The 16,167-nt window shown below is 48.1% G+C and overlaps 1 protein-coding gene across 3 annotated transcripts in view; it reads left to right on the forward strand.

Moving 5' to 3' along the window:
* GSG1L (GSG1 like) overlaps nt 1–16,167 on the forward strand; it is a 185,268-nt gene that overhangs the window by 57,122 nt on the left and 111,979 nt on the right. For all 3 annotated transcript variants that reach the window (XM_069486679.1, XM_069486680.1, XM_069486681.1), the window contains exon 2: nt 11,190–11,237. In XM_069486679.1, coding sequence (XP_069342780.1) covers nt 11,190–11,237 — 48 coding nt within the window. The remainder of the gene's footprint in view (nt 1–11,189; nt 11,238–16,167) is intronic.

The raw sequence follows: 16,167 nt of genomic DNA on the forward strand, positions 1-16,167 counted from the left end.
TTCTTTATAAACTCTCCATATAGAATTTTCTCTTATAGCTAGTAGTTTTAATTACATGTATTAACTACAATTTTAACTCTTAGTAACCGTAATTTCGAATAAAACACCTAGGAAGTAAGTAATTTTAAACTGTTTTAGATCAGTATTTGTAGATGAAAGCCATTTCATAATTTTTCAGAAAGATGTGTCCTCAATTCTTTGTGTATGAGCAGATCTAAATATATTTAACTTTTCTATTCTATATAAAAATAACATGCCAAAGTATATAAACTTAAACTTATGTTTGATAATTAATGTTCCATTATTTTAACTTACCTAGAAATGACTCAGACATTTTATGATTATCTGTTCCTTCATTTAATGTCATGTGACTTTAATATTCTAAATTACTGGAAAGAATTTTGAAACTATGATATAGGTGCTCTCTCTGGTGTCTTCCTTAGTCATCCTGGGTCCCAGGTACCCATGTGGCACCCAAGGATGACTATGAAGGGTGGGGCCGGGCCCAGCTGGGTCCTGAATTTATACACCAAGTGGATACAGAGGACAGAGCTGGGAAGATAATGTCTGACCCTTCGCAGCATAGCCGGGAGGCACGGGGGGGGGGGCCAGGGAGAACTCCACATATGTCCCTAGGCCTCGCCATGGCCATTTGTTTCAAGCCCAGAAACCAATGGCTCTATGACATAGGTTCATAGACAGAAGCAACAGTTTTATGACCTTAAAACATCTAGCAGAGATAGCCTAAATCTGTCTGACCACTAGACCCAGGTGAAAATGTCTAACTTACATTTAATACTGACAATCCTGAAGACATTCCTATTTTGTTTTACCAACAATTTAAAAACTAGTTTTATTTACCGAAGATGACTAAAGTCATGTGAACTTGAAAAATATTGGGGCTGATTAATTTGTGGCTACTCATTTATTTATAAGTCAATTTGGTACCATGTAGACAATATACAAACAGGTGCATGGGTATGCATAAAAATACAGACAGGTAAAGATTTTATAGCTTTGACTTTAAAATTTTAATCACACGGTAGGTAAAACTCACTAGTTTAAAAGGACAGTTGGATTCAAACTTTATAAATGGAAAAGTTAAAGTTTATCCGTTCCACATGGCCAAAGCCCTTACTGAGTTTTAGAGAAAACAAGGTGGCAAATTTCCATATTGAAGGACGGAGCCAGAATTTAAGCTTTTTCAAGAAGGATTTGGATGGGTTAGAGGAAGATTAAAAATGAATGCCAAGGTAACACAAAATCATAGGAAATCACCACAGGATTTCATAAGGAGACCAATTTCATTGAGATAGTTAGCTTCTAATTTAGTCTCTGCTTTCTAACTGGAGCACTGAGCTCAGGGCAGAGCCCGTTAACAAGTAGGGCCAACAAAGCATTTGCAGTTTCCAGGGCCTACTACTTACAGTATGTGAAAAGCAGGCACAGCTGGAAGGCAGAACACTTAGGTGCCCCCAAATCAAGGACCCACTGAATCCTGGGTCCCCCAAAAGAGGGATGCCCCATGGGACTGGACAGTGTAACACTTCCACAGTGCATCTTGCTGCAAGGACAGTCCCCTGAGGCTGGTGGGCAGCCCAGTGCCAATCGGCCCACTCTGTGGTCAGCCTATCCCCCATGGCAGTCTTACCCCTCGGTGTCGAGTGTCTCCATAACCTCTAGGTATCCAAACCACACGCTTCCTATCCAAACAGACAAAGAAATGGGTAGTCCCCTGCAGTGATAACCGCTCACTGTAAACGCTGTCAGCCACCTCTCCAGTGGCTTCCCAGCCATTGCACACTCAGGGGTCATGTTATCTCATAGCACAGAGTAATCCCTGGTACCCCCTGAAGGCAAAGAGATCAGGGGCTCAGTGCAAAAGACAGCAGAAAGTGTCCTTTACATAGCAAGCTTTTAGGGTAAAACATGTGCAGTTGGTCCTGCCTCGGATTTTCTTAGGGTCTGACCACTGGGGAGGTTAGATAAGCATCTTTATGAGGGTTGTCTATGCTATGGGCATTGTTTAAAGACCTTGCTGCAGGAGTCAAACATCAGTCACCACGGCAGTTTCGCTTCAAGATGGTGTCACTCTCGCCAAGCACCAGGCTGTTTTCCTACAAACCGAGGCGCAGATAATCGTGGGCCGTAATCTCACGGCGTTAGGTGTCGTATGCCTCGGGAAAACTACCCAATAGCCCTTCCTGCTTTTTGATTTCTCTTTCAAAACATACTTTTGGGGAATGAGACAGGGCAGCTTGTGAAGCGTTCCTCATAGTGTCATAAAAGGGCGGAAGTTAGACTGAGGTATAGAGGAGAGAGATTTGCCTCGCTTTAGACCAAACCCAACATATGGGATGGCATAAAAAAAATCTCTAAACCCTTTATGTATCCAGCTTCCCTGTAAGATAATGGTCAAAACTGAGTCCTTGTCATGTGGCAGGTCCCTCACCTGTGTTGGTTACCTGATCTGAGCCCTGGCCGCCCTGTGCGTAGGGTGGCACCAGCTGCTGTAACAGATCAGCCTGGAAATGTCGATGGATTAACAATAGATGTTTATTTCTTGCTCACGTGACACTTCAGTGCACGTGGTCCTGAGGGGTGGCAGTTCTACTCTGCGTAGTGATTTGGGGACTGGACACCTTTCATATTGTGGCCCTGCCATTTCCTAGGGCCGTAGAGCCCCCTGCGTGGAGGTGGGAGAGGAAAAGGGAGACCCACCTACTTCATACATGAGGGCACCCCCCCAGGAAGTGTCCCCCACACTCACATGCACGTCACACAGGCAGCAGCCGGTCACACGACCCCACCAGGGTGCAGGGGCTGCTGGGAAATACTGTGGCTGGCTGGGAAGCCACTTCCGAGCAACAGCTCACGCTACAGAAAGAGCAGCACATTTGTCAGTAGACGGTTAGCTGTTTCTGTCATACCATATGTGGCAGAGATGACAGTTGCACCCATTTTACAGATGTGGAAACTAAGACCCAGAGAATCTGGCCCTGAGTCACAGAGTTTATAAGTAGCAGAGCTCAGGGCTTGAACTCGGGATGCTGCAAGCTCAGAGCTCTTACATTGAACCGCTGCGATGTTGATTTTAGATAAGCCTGTAGGTTCTTCCGCTTTAAAATTCTTCTCTTGGTCAACCCACAGTGCCCCAAATGCCCAAGCAAGGGGTGTCTGGAGGCCGGGACAGTGCAGTCACGATGCCAGGCAGAGTTTTAGTCTTCAGTATTTTATCCACTTGTAGAAACGATCATTCCCAGAAAGTTGACCCACATTTTGGACTCCAGCCAGAAATCAAGGCATGGTACCATCTGTAAGAGATAAATAAATCAAAATATCATCAGCAGATAAGTGTGTACCATCTGCTGCCCTGTCAGTTGAACTGGCAGAAGCCTCCGGAGAATTCCAAGGAAGCGCTTGCCAAGCCTCTACCGCCAGCCCCGATAGCGAGAGGAGAAGCTTCATGCAAGATCTCTGGGTATTTTTTTCCTCCTCCCAGCTTCCTGGTGCCGAATTCCTTGAACCCAGCTGGCGAAGATGTGTGAACTTTTGCCCTTGCCAGGCAGTTCAAATGGTTTCATATGGGCCACGTTTTTTGGGGCACCAGGACCAATTCTACTTTCCCTCCCAGCAAGTTGAAAGCACCTGCTATAGAGAAAACCAGCCGTGCGCCTGCCAGGAAGCTGAGCGCCTCGTGGAACGTGGGTCCCAGAACCAGAGTCAAACTTAGAACCAGCCAGGTTTGAGTCCCCTTGGCTGGGCATCTTGAAACGCAGCCACCTCGGGAAGGCTGCTGGTGTCTCTTGCCACATGTGGAGCTTTGGGAGGGCACCTTGGATGTCCCTTAGGAAGAATGGATTTCTCTAGAGCCTGTCTACTCTGCTGAGAGGGAGTACGGAGTAGTGGCCAAAACAGCGGCTCTGTGCCAAACTGTCGAGCTCCGCCACTAGCTGTGTGATGTTAGACAGGTGACTCAATATTCCTGTGCCTTGGTTTCTTCATCTGTAAAATGGGAGTAGTAGTAGCGCCTGCTGCACAGGGCTCTTGTGAAGGCTGGTCGGTTGATATCCATAAAGCACTTAGACCAGGGCTTGGCACAAAGTGTGTGTACGATATATGTGAACACACGTTATTTGTTGGCAGACTTCACGAGACTAGTGTTACTGCCTCTCTCTGCTGTCCCTGCCTTCCCCAGCCTCTCCCCACCCCCCTGCTCTGCAGAAACCTCAGCAACACCATCTGGTGGGGTGTGGAATGAAGTCACGATCCTCAGACCCAGGATCTGGGGACCCGGCCAAGGATGCTGGGCTCCTCTGTGCTCCTCCCCCTCGTTGCCCACATCTCCACTGCCGGCCAAGCCCTGGGCTCCCGGCGTCCGTGCCAAGGGTAACTTGGCAGCCCCTCCACGCTCTGCACACCTTCTGCCAGCGTCAGGCATCTGCCTTTGGCCACCTCCCTGGGTTCTGCCTGTGGCCCTGCCAGGTTCCCTCCACCTGCCCAGGCTGAGGTTGCAGAATTACAGCCTCCTGCTCCTGGCCTGGGAAGGCGCACAGGCTTACAAACAACCTCGTACTGATGGGACCGAGTACGAGGGCAGGCATTTCACACACTCCCTCCTGGTTTGATCCTTTTGGCAAGCCCGGAAGGCAGTTACCCCGATGACTTCCACTGGGCAAGTGAGGAAAAGGCTCCAAGAGGTAAAGCCCCACCCCCTGAGGGCACATGGCTAGGAGGAGGCAGAGCATGGATTGGAACTCACGTCCTGTGGCTTCTGAGCTCTCCGTTTGCCTTAGATCACCTCCTTCCCAGGAGGGAGCCTCGAGACCTGTCACCAATGACATTAGGGGTGTGGGTGTCAAAACACCGAGCTGATCCCTTTGCAGATGTTGTTTCTGATTTAAATCCTAACTGAAGACATCGTGTTTTATAGCCATGACCTTGTTTAGCCCTCACAACAATCGCGGGAGGCTGGAATAATCAGCCTTAACTGGCATAAACAAACAAACAACACACACACACACACACACACATCCATTATTTATCCCCAGTCCCACAGCGAGCAGATGGCAGAGTGGGGATTTGAACTTGGGTTCGTGTGAAGCTGCGTGAGGAGTTTTCCCCTGAAGGCGTGGTGGGTGTGAATATGCACTCACACTTCTAGGCAAGGAATGTCCCATCAATTTATTTCTCTAGTAGAACAGGATGCTGGAAACTCAGTCTCTACATGATTGAGGTTCCCTCTCACCCCTGGGCCATATGAAATTTTCAGATCTTTTGGGAGAACCTGTGGTCTTCACCTGCTTTTCTGCTCTCCATGGCTGATGGGTTCCTGGCCCCTTGTTGCTGAGCCTGTAACCCCTGGCCCTAAAGCCCGGTGCTCCCAGAACATTTCCCCTTGAACGTGCTGACATCCCCTGGCGTGCTGTGGGTCCCAAACCATTTCTCCCCTGGGGGCTGGGGGCTGCTGGCCCCTCCCTTCAACCAAGCTCCCCTGTTCCCCCCTCCCAGAAGCGGGATGACGTTATCCTCCCGTGGGCCTCTGGGCATGCAAGGGGCCTTCCAGGACTGTCCCTCCTGGGAGAGGAGGTTCTGACGCCCATGCACCTTCACCTCAGTAGCTGAGTGGGCCAGCCAGGGAGCGGGTGACAGGAGCAAGGGCATCTCCAAGGGGCAAACATGAGGCAGCTACCAGCCAATGACCTTTGGTATGGGGGAGACAACGTAAGGCACACGACCCAGGCAGGGGCCCCTCAAGTAGCCCATGGCACCCCTGCAGCTGCCATGGGGGTCTGCGCTGCTGCCCACTGAGCTGTCCCAGCTGTACCGCCTGGTGGTTGACACCAGCCCCTACTGGTCCACCCTGCAAAATGCACTGTAGAAGCACCAGTGTTGGTGATTTTCAGTTTTCATAAGGAAACTGAGGCACCAAAAGGCTCATGTTGGGGTCACACATCTATTAATAGTAAGTGACGGAGCCAGACTGCACCCAGGCAGGCCTGGCTCTAGAGTCCCTGCTCTGAACCAGTGCACGACAGCCCTCCATGTGCTAGTCTCTGATGGTGCCTGCGTGTCACTCTTGTCCCCCTGAATTAGATTGCAGAGGATGGTGTCCCGGGTTTCATCTGACCCTCACTTGGGCAGGAGTGACAGTGATGACAGCCACCATCTCCTAAGCATCTACTGTGTTCCAGGCACCGTGTCTAAGCTCTGCCCATGGGCAGTCTTCACAAGACCTTTACAGGTGCTGTGGCCATCTCACCAACAAGGAAATCAAGGCACAGAAAAACTGAGGACAGGAGGTGACACAGCCAGCATTTGAACTCAGCTCTGCTGATTCCAGAGCTCAGGCCCTTGGCCACTGTCCTGCCCCGTAAATGCAGTTGCATGAAGGAGGGTCCAGGGCGATTGCATGAACCACCACCGAAGTGACTCACTGTTTCACTAATGTCGAAAGTCCATTTCTTATAAGTCAGTTTGGAGTGTGATTCTGACCCTGGGTGCCCGTTGGAATCACCTGGGCAGCTTTAAAAACCCTACTGATGTATGCAATTAAATTGGACCGATTAAATCCAAGTCCCTGTGGGTGGCACCTGGGCTTCCCACAGCTGAGAACCACTTAAACTGAACGAACTTTAGGACCCTTCCCGGGTTCCAAGTTCCGTGGCTGACGGAAGGTACGCTGCCATCGGGGCGGTAACCTGCCACAGCTCTGCGATCTCGCTGTCATGCCTCAGTCTGAAGTGCGTGTGGTGAGAGAGAAGTGCTCTTGTCTTCTGTTTTACACCCAAAATAAACCCCTTAATTAAACATGTAAACTTAATAATAATTGACACTGATGTTAATGGTTTATGGGTCACTTCCAGAAGCGGTAAGTCAATATGGTGCAGTTGATGCTTATCTCGTTAATCCTTAGCTAATCTTTATCACGGTGACTAAGGGTTTGGAGAAAAAAAATCTCTGTGTTTGGATTTCAGCTGTTAGACTTTTGACCATTGAAGTAGCCTGTGTTACTCGTGTCATCTCTACGATTTTTCCTTAAACCTCAGCTTTGCCGGGCATAGGGAGTGTGGGCTAAATTTGACCATCTTGGCTCAAACATCTTCTTGTTCAGCCTTGTCCACGTAGCAGAAATAGAAGCGTGAAAGCCACTTATTTAGCCTCTCGTGGATTTTTCCTGTCTGCACAGAGGTATGTTCCCGGGGATTCCTTTCGGGACCCAGCAGCTGTCCCCAGTGGGAACAGCTGGCTGTTGTAGGAAATCCTGACATAGCACATGGGCATAGACAGCTGGGAAGATTTTAGAGCATGGAGTTTGGATTCTATGGACCTGGGTTGAGTCCTAGTCCATCACTTACTGGCTGTGTGGTCTTGGGCAAGCCACTGAAAGTTGAGAGCCTCAGTTTGCTTGTCTCTAAAATGGGGATTCTCATTGCAGGTTGTTGTGGGATTAAAGCGAAGACAAATACCCTTTCATGATAAAAGCACTCAACAAACTAGGAATAGAAGGGAACTTCCTCAGTCTCATAAAGGGCATATATGAAAACCGCACAGCTAACAATTAACTTTATGATACAAGAATGAATGCTTCCCCTCCCGCCCCCGCAAGATCAGGAATAAGACAAGGATGTCTGCTCTTGCCACTTCTATTTAATGTTATATTGGAGTTTTAGCCAGAGCAATTAGGCAAGAAAAATAAATAGAAGAGTGAGATTGGAAAGGAAGAAGTAAAACTGTATCTATTTGCAGATGACATGATCCTGTATATAGCAAATCCTAAGAATCCACTAAAAACTGTTAGAACTAATAAATGAGTTCGGCAAGATTGCAGGGTACAAGATCAATGTATAAAAATTAATCATATTTTACACATTAGCAATGAATAATCCAAAAATGAAACTAAGAAAACAATTCCATTTATATTAGCATCAAAAAGAATAAAATACTTAGAAATAAATTTAACATAAAAAGTGTAAAACCTATATTTTGAAAACTATAAAACATTGTTGAAAGAAATTAACAGATCTAAATAAATGGAAAGATAGTATATGTTCATGGATTGGAAGATTTAATATTGTTAAAATGGTAATACTCCCCAAATTGATCTACAGATTCAGTGCAATCCCTATCAAAATTCCAACTTGCTTTTTTGAAGAAATAGACAAGTTGATCTTAAAATTCATATTGAAGTGCAAGAGACCCAGAAAAACCAAAATTATCTTAAAAATGAAAGTCAAAGTTGGAAAACTCACACTTCCCAATTTCAAAACTTACTACAAAGCTACAGTCGTTCAGACAGTGCAGTACCGGTAAAAGTATAGATATGTAGATCAGTGGAATAGAATTAAGAATACGAAATAAACCCTCACATTTACAACCAATTAATTTTGACAAGTATACCAAGACAATTCAATGGAAAAAGAACAGTTTTGCAACAGATGGTGCTGTGACAATGGGTTATCCACATACAAAAGGATGAAGCCATCTACACCATACACATAAATCAACTCTAAATGGATAATTGATCTAAATGGAAAAACGAAAATTGCAAAACTCTTAGGAGAAAGAATAAGATTGAATCTTTACAACCTTGGGTTAGGCAAGGCCTTCTTAGATATGACACCAAAAACCACAAGCAACAAAAGAAAAAAAATAGATAAATTAGACATGATTAAAATTAAAAACGCATCTGCTTCCAAAAAAAATGGAAAGACAGAGGAAATGGAGAGACACAGAGGGAGAAAATATTTATAGATCAGCTATCTGATAAGGGACTTGTGTGCAGACTATATAAAGAACTCACAAATCAGTAATAAAAAGACAACTCAATTAAAAAGTGGGTAAATGATCTGAATAGACATTTTCCCAAAGAAGATACACAAATGGTCAATAAGCACATGAAAAGATGCTCAATATCATTAGTCATTAAGGAAAATGGTAGTTAAAACCACAATGAGATACCACACCACACTGGCAAGGATGCCTATAATAAAGAAAAGACAGACAATAGCAAGCGTTGGTGAAGACGTGGAGGCACTGGAGCCCTCATACATTGCTCGTGGAATGTATGATGGTGCATCTGCTTTGGAAAACAGTCTAGCAGTTTCTCAAAAGGTTAAACATGGAGCTACCCTATGACCCAGCAATTCCACGCCTTGGTTTTATACCCAAGGGAAATGAAAACTTGCCCACACAAACTTATACATGAATGTTCATAAATAGCCAAAAAGTGGAACAAACCCAAATGGCCATCAATGGATGAATGGATAAATAAAATGTGTCATAACCATGTAATGGAATATTATTCAGCCATTCTAAAGTATTGATGCATGCTACAACATGAGCGGTCTTTGAAACCATCATGTTAAGTAAAAGAAGCCCATCACTAAAAACCGTATATGGGATGATTCCATTCGTATGAAATGCCCAGATTAGGGAAGTCTATACAGACAGAAAATAGATTAGTTGTTGCCTAGGGCCGGGAGGGTTGGGGGAAGTGGGGAATGACTGCTGATAGGTAGGGGGTTTCTTTTTGGGGTGATGAAAATATTCTAAAATTAATTATGGTGATGGTCACATAACCTTGTGAATATACCAAGAAAATCCTAAAAACCATTCAATTGTACACTTTAAATGGATGAATTGTATGGCATGTGAATTATACCTTAATAAAACTGTTAAAGAAGCTGGGCACGGTGGCTCATGCCTGTAATCCTAGCACTCTGGGAGGCCGAGGTGGGAGGATCGCTTGAGCTCAGGAGTTCAAGACCAGCCTGAACAAGAGGGAGACCCCCGTCTCTACTAAAAATAGAAAAATTAGCTGGGCACAGCGATGCATACCTATAGTCCCAGCTACTCCTGATGGCTGAGGCAGGAGGATCGCTTGAGCCTAGGAGCGTGAGGTTGCAGTGAGCTATGATGATGCCACTGCACACTAGCCTGGGTAACAAAGAGTGAGACTCTGTCTCAAAAAAGCAAACAAACAACTGTTAAAGAAAAGAGAAGGCAAAATGCCTAAGACATAAATCTTAAATATTACTGAGGAGCCCAGCCGGTGGTGGGGGCCGGAGCCTGGTGTAGGAGGGCCCAGGAGGTGTAGAGCCGATTAGCCCATAATGCTTTTACAGGCTCATGAAAATGTTTTAATTTCCTTTGAAATCAGAAGAAAAAAAAAACTTTCAGGTGAAGGGGGGAAAATGTTTCATACTTAATACATTCATCTTTATACCAATGTGGTTGTAAAATAATTCTTAGTTTTTAAAAAAATTTTTAAATTTATTTAGCAAGGGGCCACGAAGGCAAAAGTTCATAGGGTCCACCAAAGTCTTACTATGGCCCTGGGTGCTGGTCTGAATTTGGCTACTACGTTTCTCCCCTCCAGCTTTTGAGGGAACAATATAGCATTAAAGGAAGTTTAAAATAATTCATTCAAAATCCATCCGCTCTAGCGCAGCACTTCTATGCTTTTCTCTTTTTCTGTTAATCCTCCCTTCCAGTTCTTGGGGGTCGGGAAACGTCTGTTTCAGGGGGTTATAATCTCGATTCTACCAGTGTGCATCCAAGAGTCACATGTGATGGTGACCGGGTGCCCCGCAGGAAAAGGCCAAGGCCCCAGTGCGTCCATGTTCCAGGCAGGGGAACAGCATGTGCAAAGCCTCATGGTGGGAGGGAGCACGGAGCGCACAGGAGCTGGGGCAGAGGTCAGCAGGGTGGGGGTGTGGTTGGACAGGCCACGTGTGTGGCATTTGGACTTTACTTTTTTGGGGAGTCATCAAGAGTTTTCAGCAGGAGCAAGCTGTGTGTGCGTGTGTGTGTTTGACGTGACCAGAGCTGTGCGTTTTGAAAGTATCCCTGCAGCTGCAGCATGGAGAGTGGATGGGACAGAGCGGAGGCCTAGGGAGGCTGGTGGGGTGAAGCCTGGGCTGGGGGGTGCATAGAAAGGGAACAGGGGCTGTCGTGGGGGTGGGGAGCAGTAGGACTGGCTGGGTTGGACTGGGCGGGTGGGAGTCGGCAAGTCTGCCCTCGACGTTCCCGGGACTTGGGTTGCTAAGGGTCAGGGTTACAGAAAGATGCCCCTTGTGTTGAGTCAGAGATGCCGGCTTGCTCCAGGGCTCACGGGAGGGGGGCAGGCAAACTCCTGAAGCCACGTGTCCTCTCGTATTCTGAAAACCCTTCTTTTCTTTTCAAAGGTGAAACATGTCGCAGCTTCATTGACCTGGCCCCAGCGTCGGAGAAAGGTGAGTGTGGGCCAGCTCTGGGGCGGCAGCCCCACCCTCTCTGGAGACAGCGTCCCTGCCCTGGTGGCTTCTCACGGCCTGTGATAGTTTCTCCTCCAGCATCCCTGGGTGATGGGCCCCGGAAGCCAGACATTCTGTTGCAAAGCCCTGAGTTTCTTGAGCATTCAGTGGGGTGGGACAGGCTGGGGAGGAGGGCCGCGTGCCTTCTCTGTCTGGTGGGGCTGTCCTGGGAGTCGTTACCTTCAACTCCGTCCAGTGCACCTGCGACTTTGGGTGTGATGGGTGTGTGGAAGTTGGGCTCAGGCAAGTCCCGTGGTGGCCGTTTGCTTCCAGCTGTAGGCTTTGACCTTGGGAAAGGGGAGCCAGGTGTCTGGGCTCTGTTGCCTCCCAGGTGTGGGGAGGGCCAGTCTGGTTGGACGCTGCCATCCAGAGAGGTCTCATTGGTGTGCGGGGCCCCGCAGCAGAGACTCCGAGCCCACAGCAATGCTGAGCGCTGTGCGGGGCAGTAGTTGGATGGTGAGGAGCCTGCCACGGCTCCAGCAGCGGGGAATAGTAGTCAGGATTAGGTTTAGCGGTAAGTAATAGTGACCCAAAAGGACTGGCTTCAGTGAGGAAATTTATTTATATCTCTTATAAAAGTTTGAAAGTAGGCCAGGCGCGGTGGCTCATGCCTGTAATCCTAGCACTCTGGGAGGACGAGGTTGGGGGATTGCTTGAGGTCAGGAGTTTGAGACCAGCCCGAGCAAGAGTGAGAACCCTGTCTCTGCAAAAAATAGAAAAATTAGCCCAGTGTTGTGGTGTGTGCCTGTAGTCCCAGCTGTTTGGGAGGCTGAGACAGGAGCATCACTTGAGCCCAGGAGTTTGAGGTTGCAGAGAGCTGTGATGATGCTACTGTACTCTAGCCTGGGCAACAGAGGGAGACCTTGTCTCAAAAGAAAACAAAACAGAAAACACCAAACAAAAAAAAGTGAGAGAAAGAAAGTATAGATGATCCAGGCAGGCTTTGCTCCATGAAGTCCTCAGGATCCAGGCCCCTGCTGCCCTCTCCATCATCCCATGGCCTTTGTCTTCGTAGTCTAAGATGGCTGCTACAGTGCCAGTTATCACACCTGCATTCCAGGCAGCAGGATGGAGGAAGGGCAAAGATCTCATGTCAACTCTAAGGTTCCCAGACGTTGCCCCACAACACCTGCCTGTATCTCCTTCGCCAGAGCTAATCACATGGCCACACGCAGCTGTGAAGGATGCTGGGAAATGTGGTCTTTATCCTGGGGAATGCTGTGCCCAGCCAGAAGTCAGGGATCTTGTTATTATGGAAGAACAAGAGAATGGACACTGGAGGATAGCCTGCCACAGGGAGGTAGGGGAGTGTGGCCACCTCCCCACCTGCCTACCCCTGCCACCTAGGAGAAAGACTGCTAAGAGAGAAACAGGTGTGCAGGTTTCTTCCAACAGCATGGAGATTAGGAGAGGGTTATGGGCCTGGGAGTCAGAGGAGGGGAAACTGAGGCAGGAGTCCAGTCATGTAACTTGTCCAACATGGAGAGCGTGGGGTGCTTGGCTCAGGGGAAATGCTTAAGTCTGGGGTGTGTGGCCACCCATGCCACCCGCTGGTGGGACAGAGCTTGTGTTTTCACTCCCCAGGTAGTCAGCAAAGGCAGAAGGGTCCAAGGGGCCACATGTCATGGCGGCTGGTGACGATACTGTCTTGCAGATGCCATCTTCACTAAGCTCCAGCTAAGTGGCAGCTGGCGAGACTGAGGGGAAAGTGACAGGGAACCCACTGGGCCCTCAGGCCCCAGAAAGAGGCAGGGACCCCCTTGAGTAAGCTCTTGGCAGTAGGGGACCTCCTCTGTGTCCTCAATTTCCCTGTGGCTGCATCCTGTTTAATTCCTATGTGTGGACATCTCTGAAGCATTTGACTGCGCAACTTGGGCCACAGCTTCCAAATCAAGGTCTCCAGGAAACACTGCTGCCACTATTACCAATGAATGGCTGATATTTATTGAGCAGTTACTATGTGCCGGGCCCTGTGCCAGGCATTTACACGTATTAACTGAGAAAGCCCCCAACAGCCTCGTGAGGAAGGGGCTGTCATTCTCAGTCCTACTTGGCAGAAGAGGAAATGGAGGCTTAGAGGGATTAAGTCATTTAAGTCTCACATCTCATAAGGGGCAGAGCTGGGTTTAATCCAGACCCAGGTGCCACACCCCTTGGTCGTCTGCAGCTCTCGAGGATGCAGGTCCCATAGTCTCCATGGCTCCTCGGTTAACCCTGCTCCAAATCTGGCTTCCAGGAAGCAGGGCCTGTGTGTGTGCACGTGTGTGTGCATCCCCTGTTGAGGGTAAGTGTGCATGTGAGCAGGTGCTCCTGTGTGTGTGCACGCCGGTGGGCGAGCTGTGTGAGCATGCATGAGCATGGGTGCGGAGGTGTGTACACATGCATGCACATGTGAGAACATAGATGTCTCGTGTGCCCGTGTGTGCATGTGCACAGATGTGTTCAAGTGTGAGCACACACGGGTGTGTGCACGTGTGGACGTGTATACACGCGTGTGAGTGTGTGCCTGTGCCTCTGTATAGTGGCACGCGGGTTGCTCGTGCTGCTCCCAGGAGGCGCCAGACCTTCATTCCTGCTGCTTTTATGAGGACCGAGGGCCCCACAGAGCTTGTATCTTTGTATTTTACTGCCCTTGTGATTTCTCTTTAGGACTTGGCGGCCATGCCGAGAAACTTCTGGTTGTGTACATAAAAACGTTTACAAAGAGGCTTTGCCACCTAGGTGTCGAACTCCTTGCTTCTCAAACGCTGTAGCTTTCACTCGGGCTGGCAGGGTTTGGTCTGTGGTGGCCCGTGTGGCCCTCGCGCAGGCACCTGCAGGAACAGGGCACTGTTGGTTCCATCCACGCGCTCGCCGGCCGCTCGCCATGTGGGGAATCTCCGTTTCACAGATGAGGAACCCCAGGGCAGAGAGATGGAGTGACTCGTTTCGAGCCACGCCGGGAGCCTGGGTGGATGTTTGCACCCAGGTGTGTTCCCACCCAAAGAGTGTGCTTCCCCCCGGTTCTGGCCCCTGCGGCAGCTCCCCCGTCACCTCCCCCCTGCATCTTTCTGATCTTCCAAATACGATAATAATCATGACACCAACACTAACTGGCCTTCGGGCCGTGCACCCCACATGCCCGGCACTATTCTGAGAACGCTACACACATTGGCTCATGTAATCCCCGTTTTACAAATAAGGAGACCGAGGCACAGAGCGATCACATAGCTGGGAAGCAGGGCGGCTGGGATTTGAACCTGAGCAATCTGGCTCTTAAACCCCTGGTTCTTCTGCTAAAAAGCTGGGCCTCCCAAGGCCTGGGGGATACACCCGCCACCCTCACCGCGACCTCTGGGCAGCGTTCAGCCTAGCGCTTCCCTTCCTGTCTGAAGCTCTTCCCACCTCACACAATTCCAGGCCCTTCTCAAAGGTCACCTCCTCCGTCCCATTTTCTCCACTATCCTCTTGCCCCTGCTCAGCCACTCTCATCCCCCTGGCAAAATGTTTGTGCTCAGAGCTTCCTACCACGGCATGATGCACTTGGCTTTGTTTGGCTGGCTCTTCTGGTTTTGTATTTCATGTGGGGAATATCTTTTTTGTTTTACCGTTGCCTGAGCCACAACCATTTTTTATCTGGATTCCTGCCACAATCTGGTAACCGATCACCTCCTTCCATTTTTGTCTCCCGATTGCCTTGGTATCCCAAAGGATCGTTTTAAAGCATAAATCATATCGTGTGAGTCCTGGGTTTAAAGCCCTCCTGTGGCTCCCATCTCACTTGGGGTAAAAGTCAGCGTCCTCACTGTGGCCTACAAGGTCCTGCACGACCTGGCCGGCCTTCCTTCCTCCCTTCCTTCCCTCCTCCCTCCCTTCCTTCCCTCCTCCCTCCCTTCCTTCCCTCCTCCCTCCCTTCCTTCCTCCCTCCCTTCCTTCCTCCCTCCCTTCCTTCCTCCCTTCCGAACTTTTCCTATGGAGCCTTTTGGCTCCAGCCCCAATTTGGCCCAATGAATGTCTAGGGTTGTTATTCTGGAAGCCCCTTTGCTGTTATTGTGGAATTTCCTCTCCTCTCTCCTGTCGGATCCTCCGCCTCCTGGGTCCCAGGGAGTCTTTTTTCCGGTTTACTTCCTCATTTTGGGGGAAAATATCTTCCAGTAGCTCCCTGCAAAATAGCGCATGGCTGATTGAGACTTCGCATGCTTACTGTTGTCTTTACTCCTGTGTCACGCTCGAATCAGTATTATATTTGGCTGGGTATAAAATTTCAGGATGAAAATAATTTTCCTACAAGATTTGGGAAGTGCTGGCTGCCCCCTTGTCCTCTTGCTTCCAGGCACGTTTTGTTAAGCTCAATGCCATTCTGATTCTTTTGTGCGATCTGATTTTTTTCCTCCCTGGAAGCTTTTAACATCTTATTTTCTGTTCTCATTTTTTTTATTTTCTATTTTCACTTTTATTTGCCTTTTTATTTAATCCTGAGATTATTTACTCAACTTTCATCTCTCAACCACTCTATTTTTAAAGTTTCTGCGGTAATATTTTTAATTTTAAGAGCTTTTCCTTGTTATCTGAATGTTCCTTTTTATAGTCTCCTGCCTTTGTTTTATTGACATGGTATCTTCTCATATTTCTCTAAGGATATTAATTTTTTAAAAGTTTTCTTCTGTATCCTTTAATGTCTCTGTTTCTTCCAAGTTCTTTTGTCTATTTGGTTTTAATAATGCCCTCTGTCTTTCTTATTGTAAGTTTTCCTCAAATATCTGATGTTTGTATGTCAGAGTGAGGCATGAACTTGCTATTTTGAGGCTAGATGTACAGTTGTGTGGGGTAGGGGAAGGATATTGACCAATGGGCTTCCCAAACATCTAGGTGATAAACCCCATCCAAAAAG

This window comes from Eulemur rufifrons, chromosome 14, assembly GCF_041146395.1.
Source record: "Eulemur rufifrons isolate Redbay chromosome 14, OSU_ERuf_1, whole genome shotgun sequence".
Classification (NCBI taxonomy): Eukaryota; Metazoa; Chordata; class Mammalia; order Primates; family Lemuridae; genus Eulemur; species Eulemur rufifrons.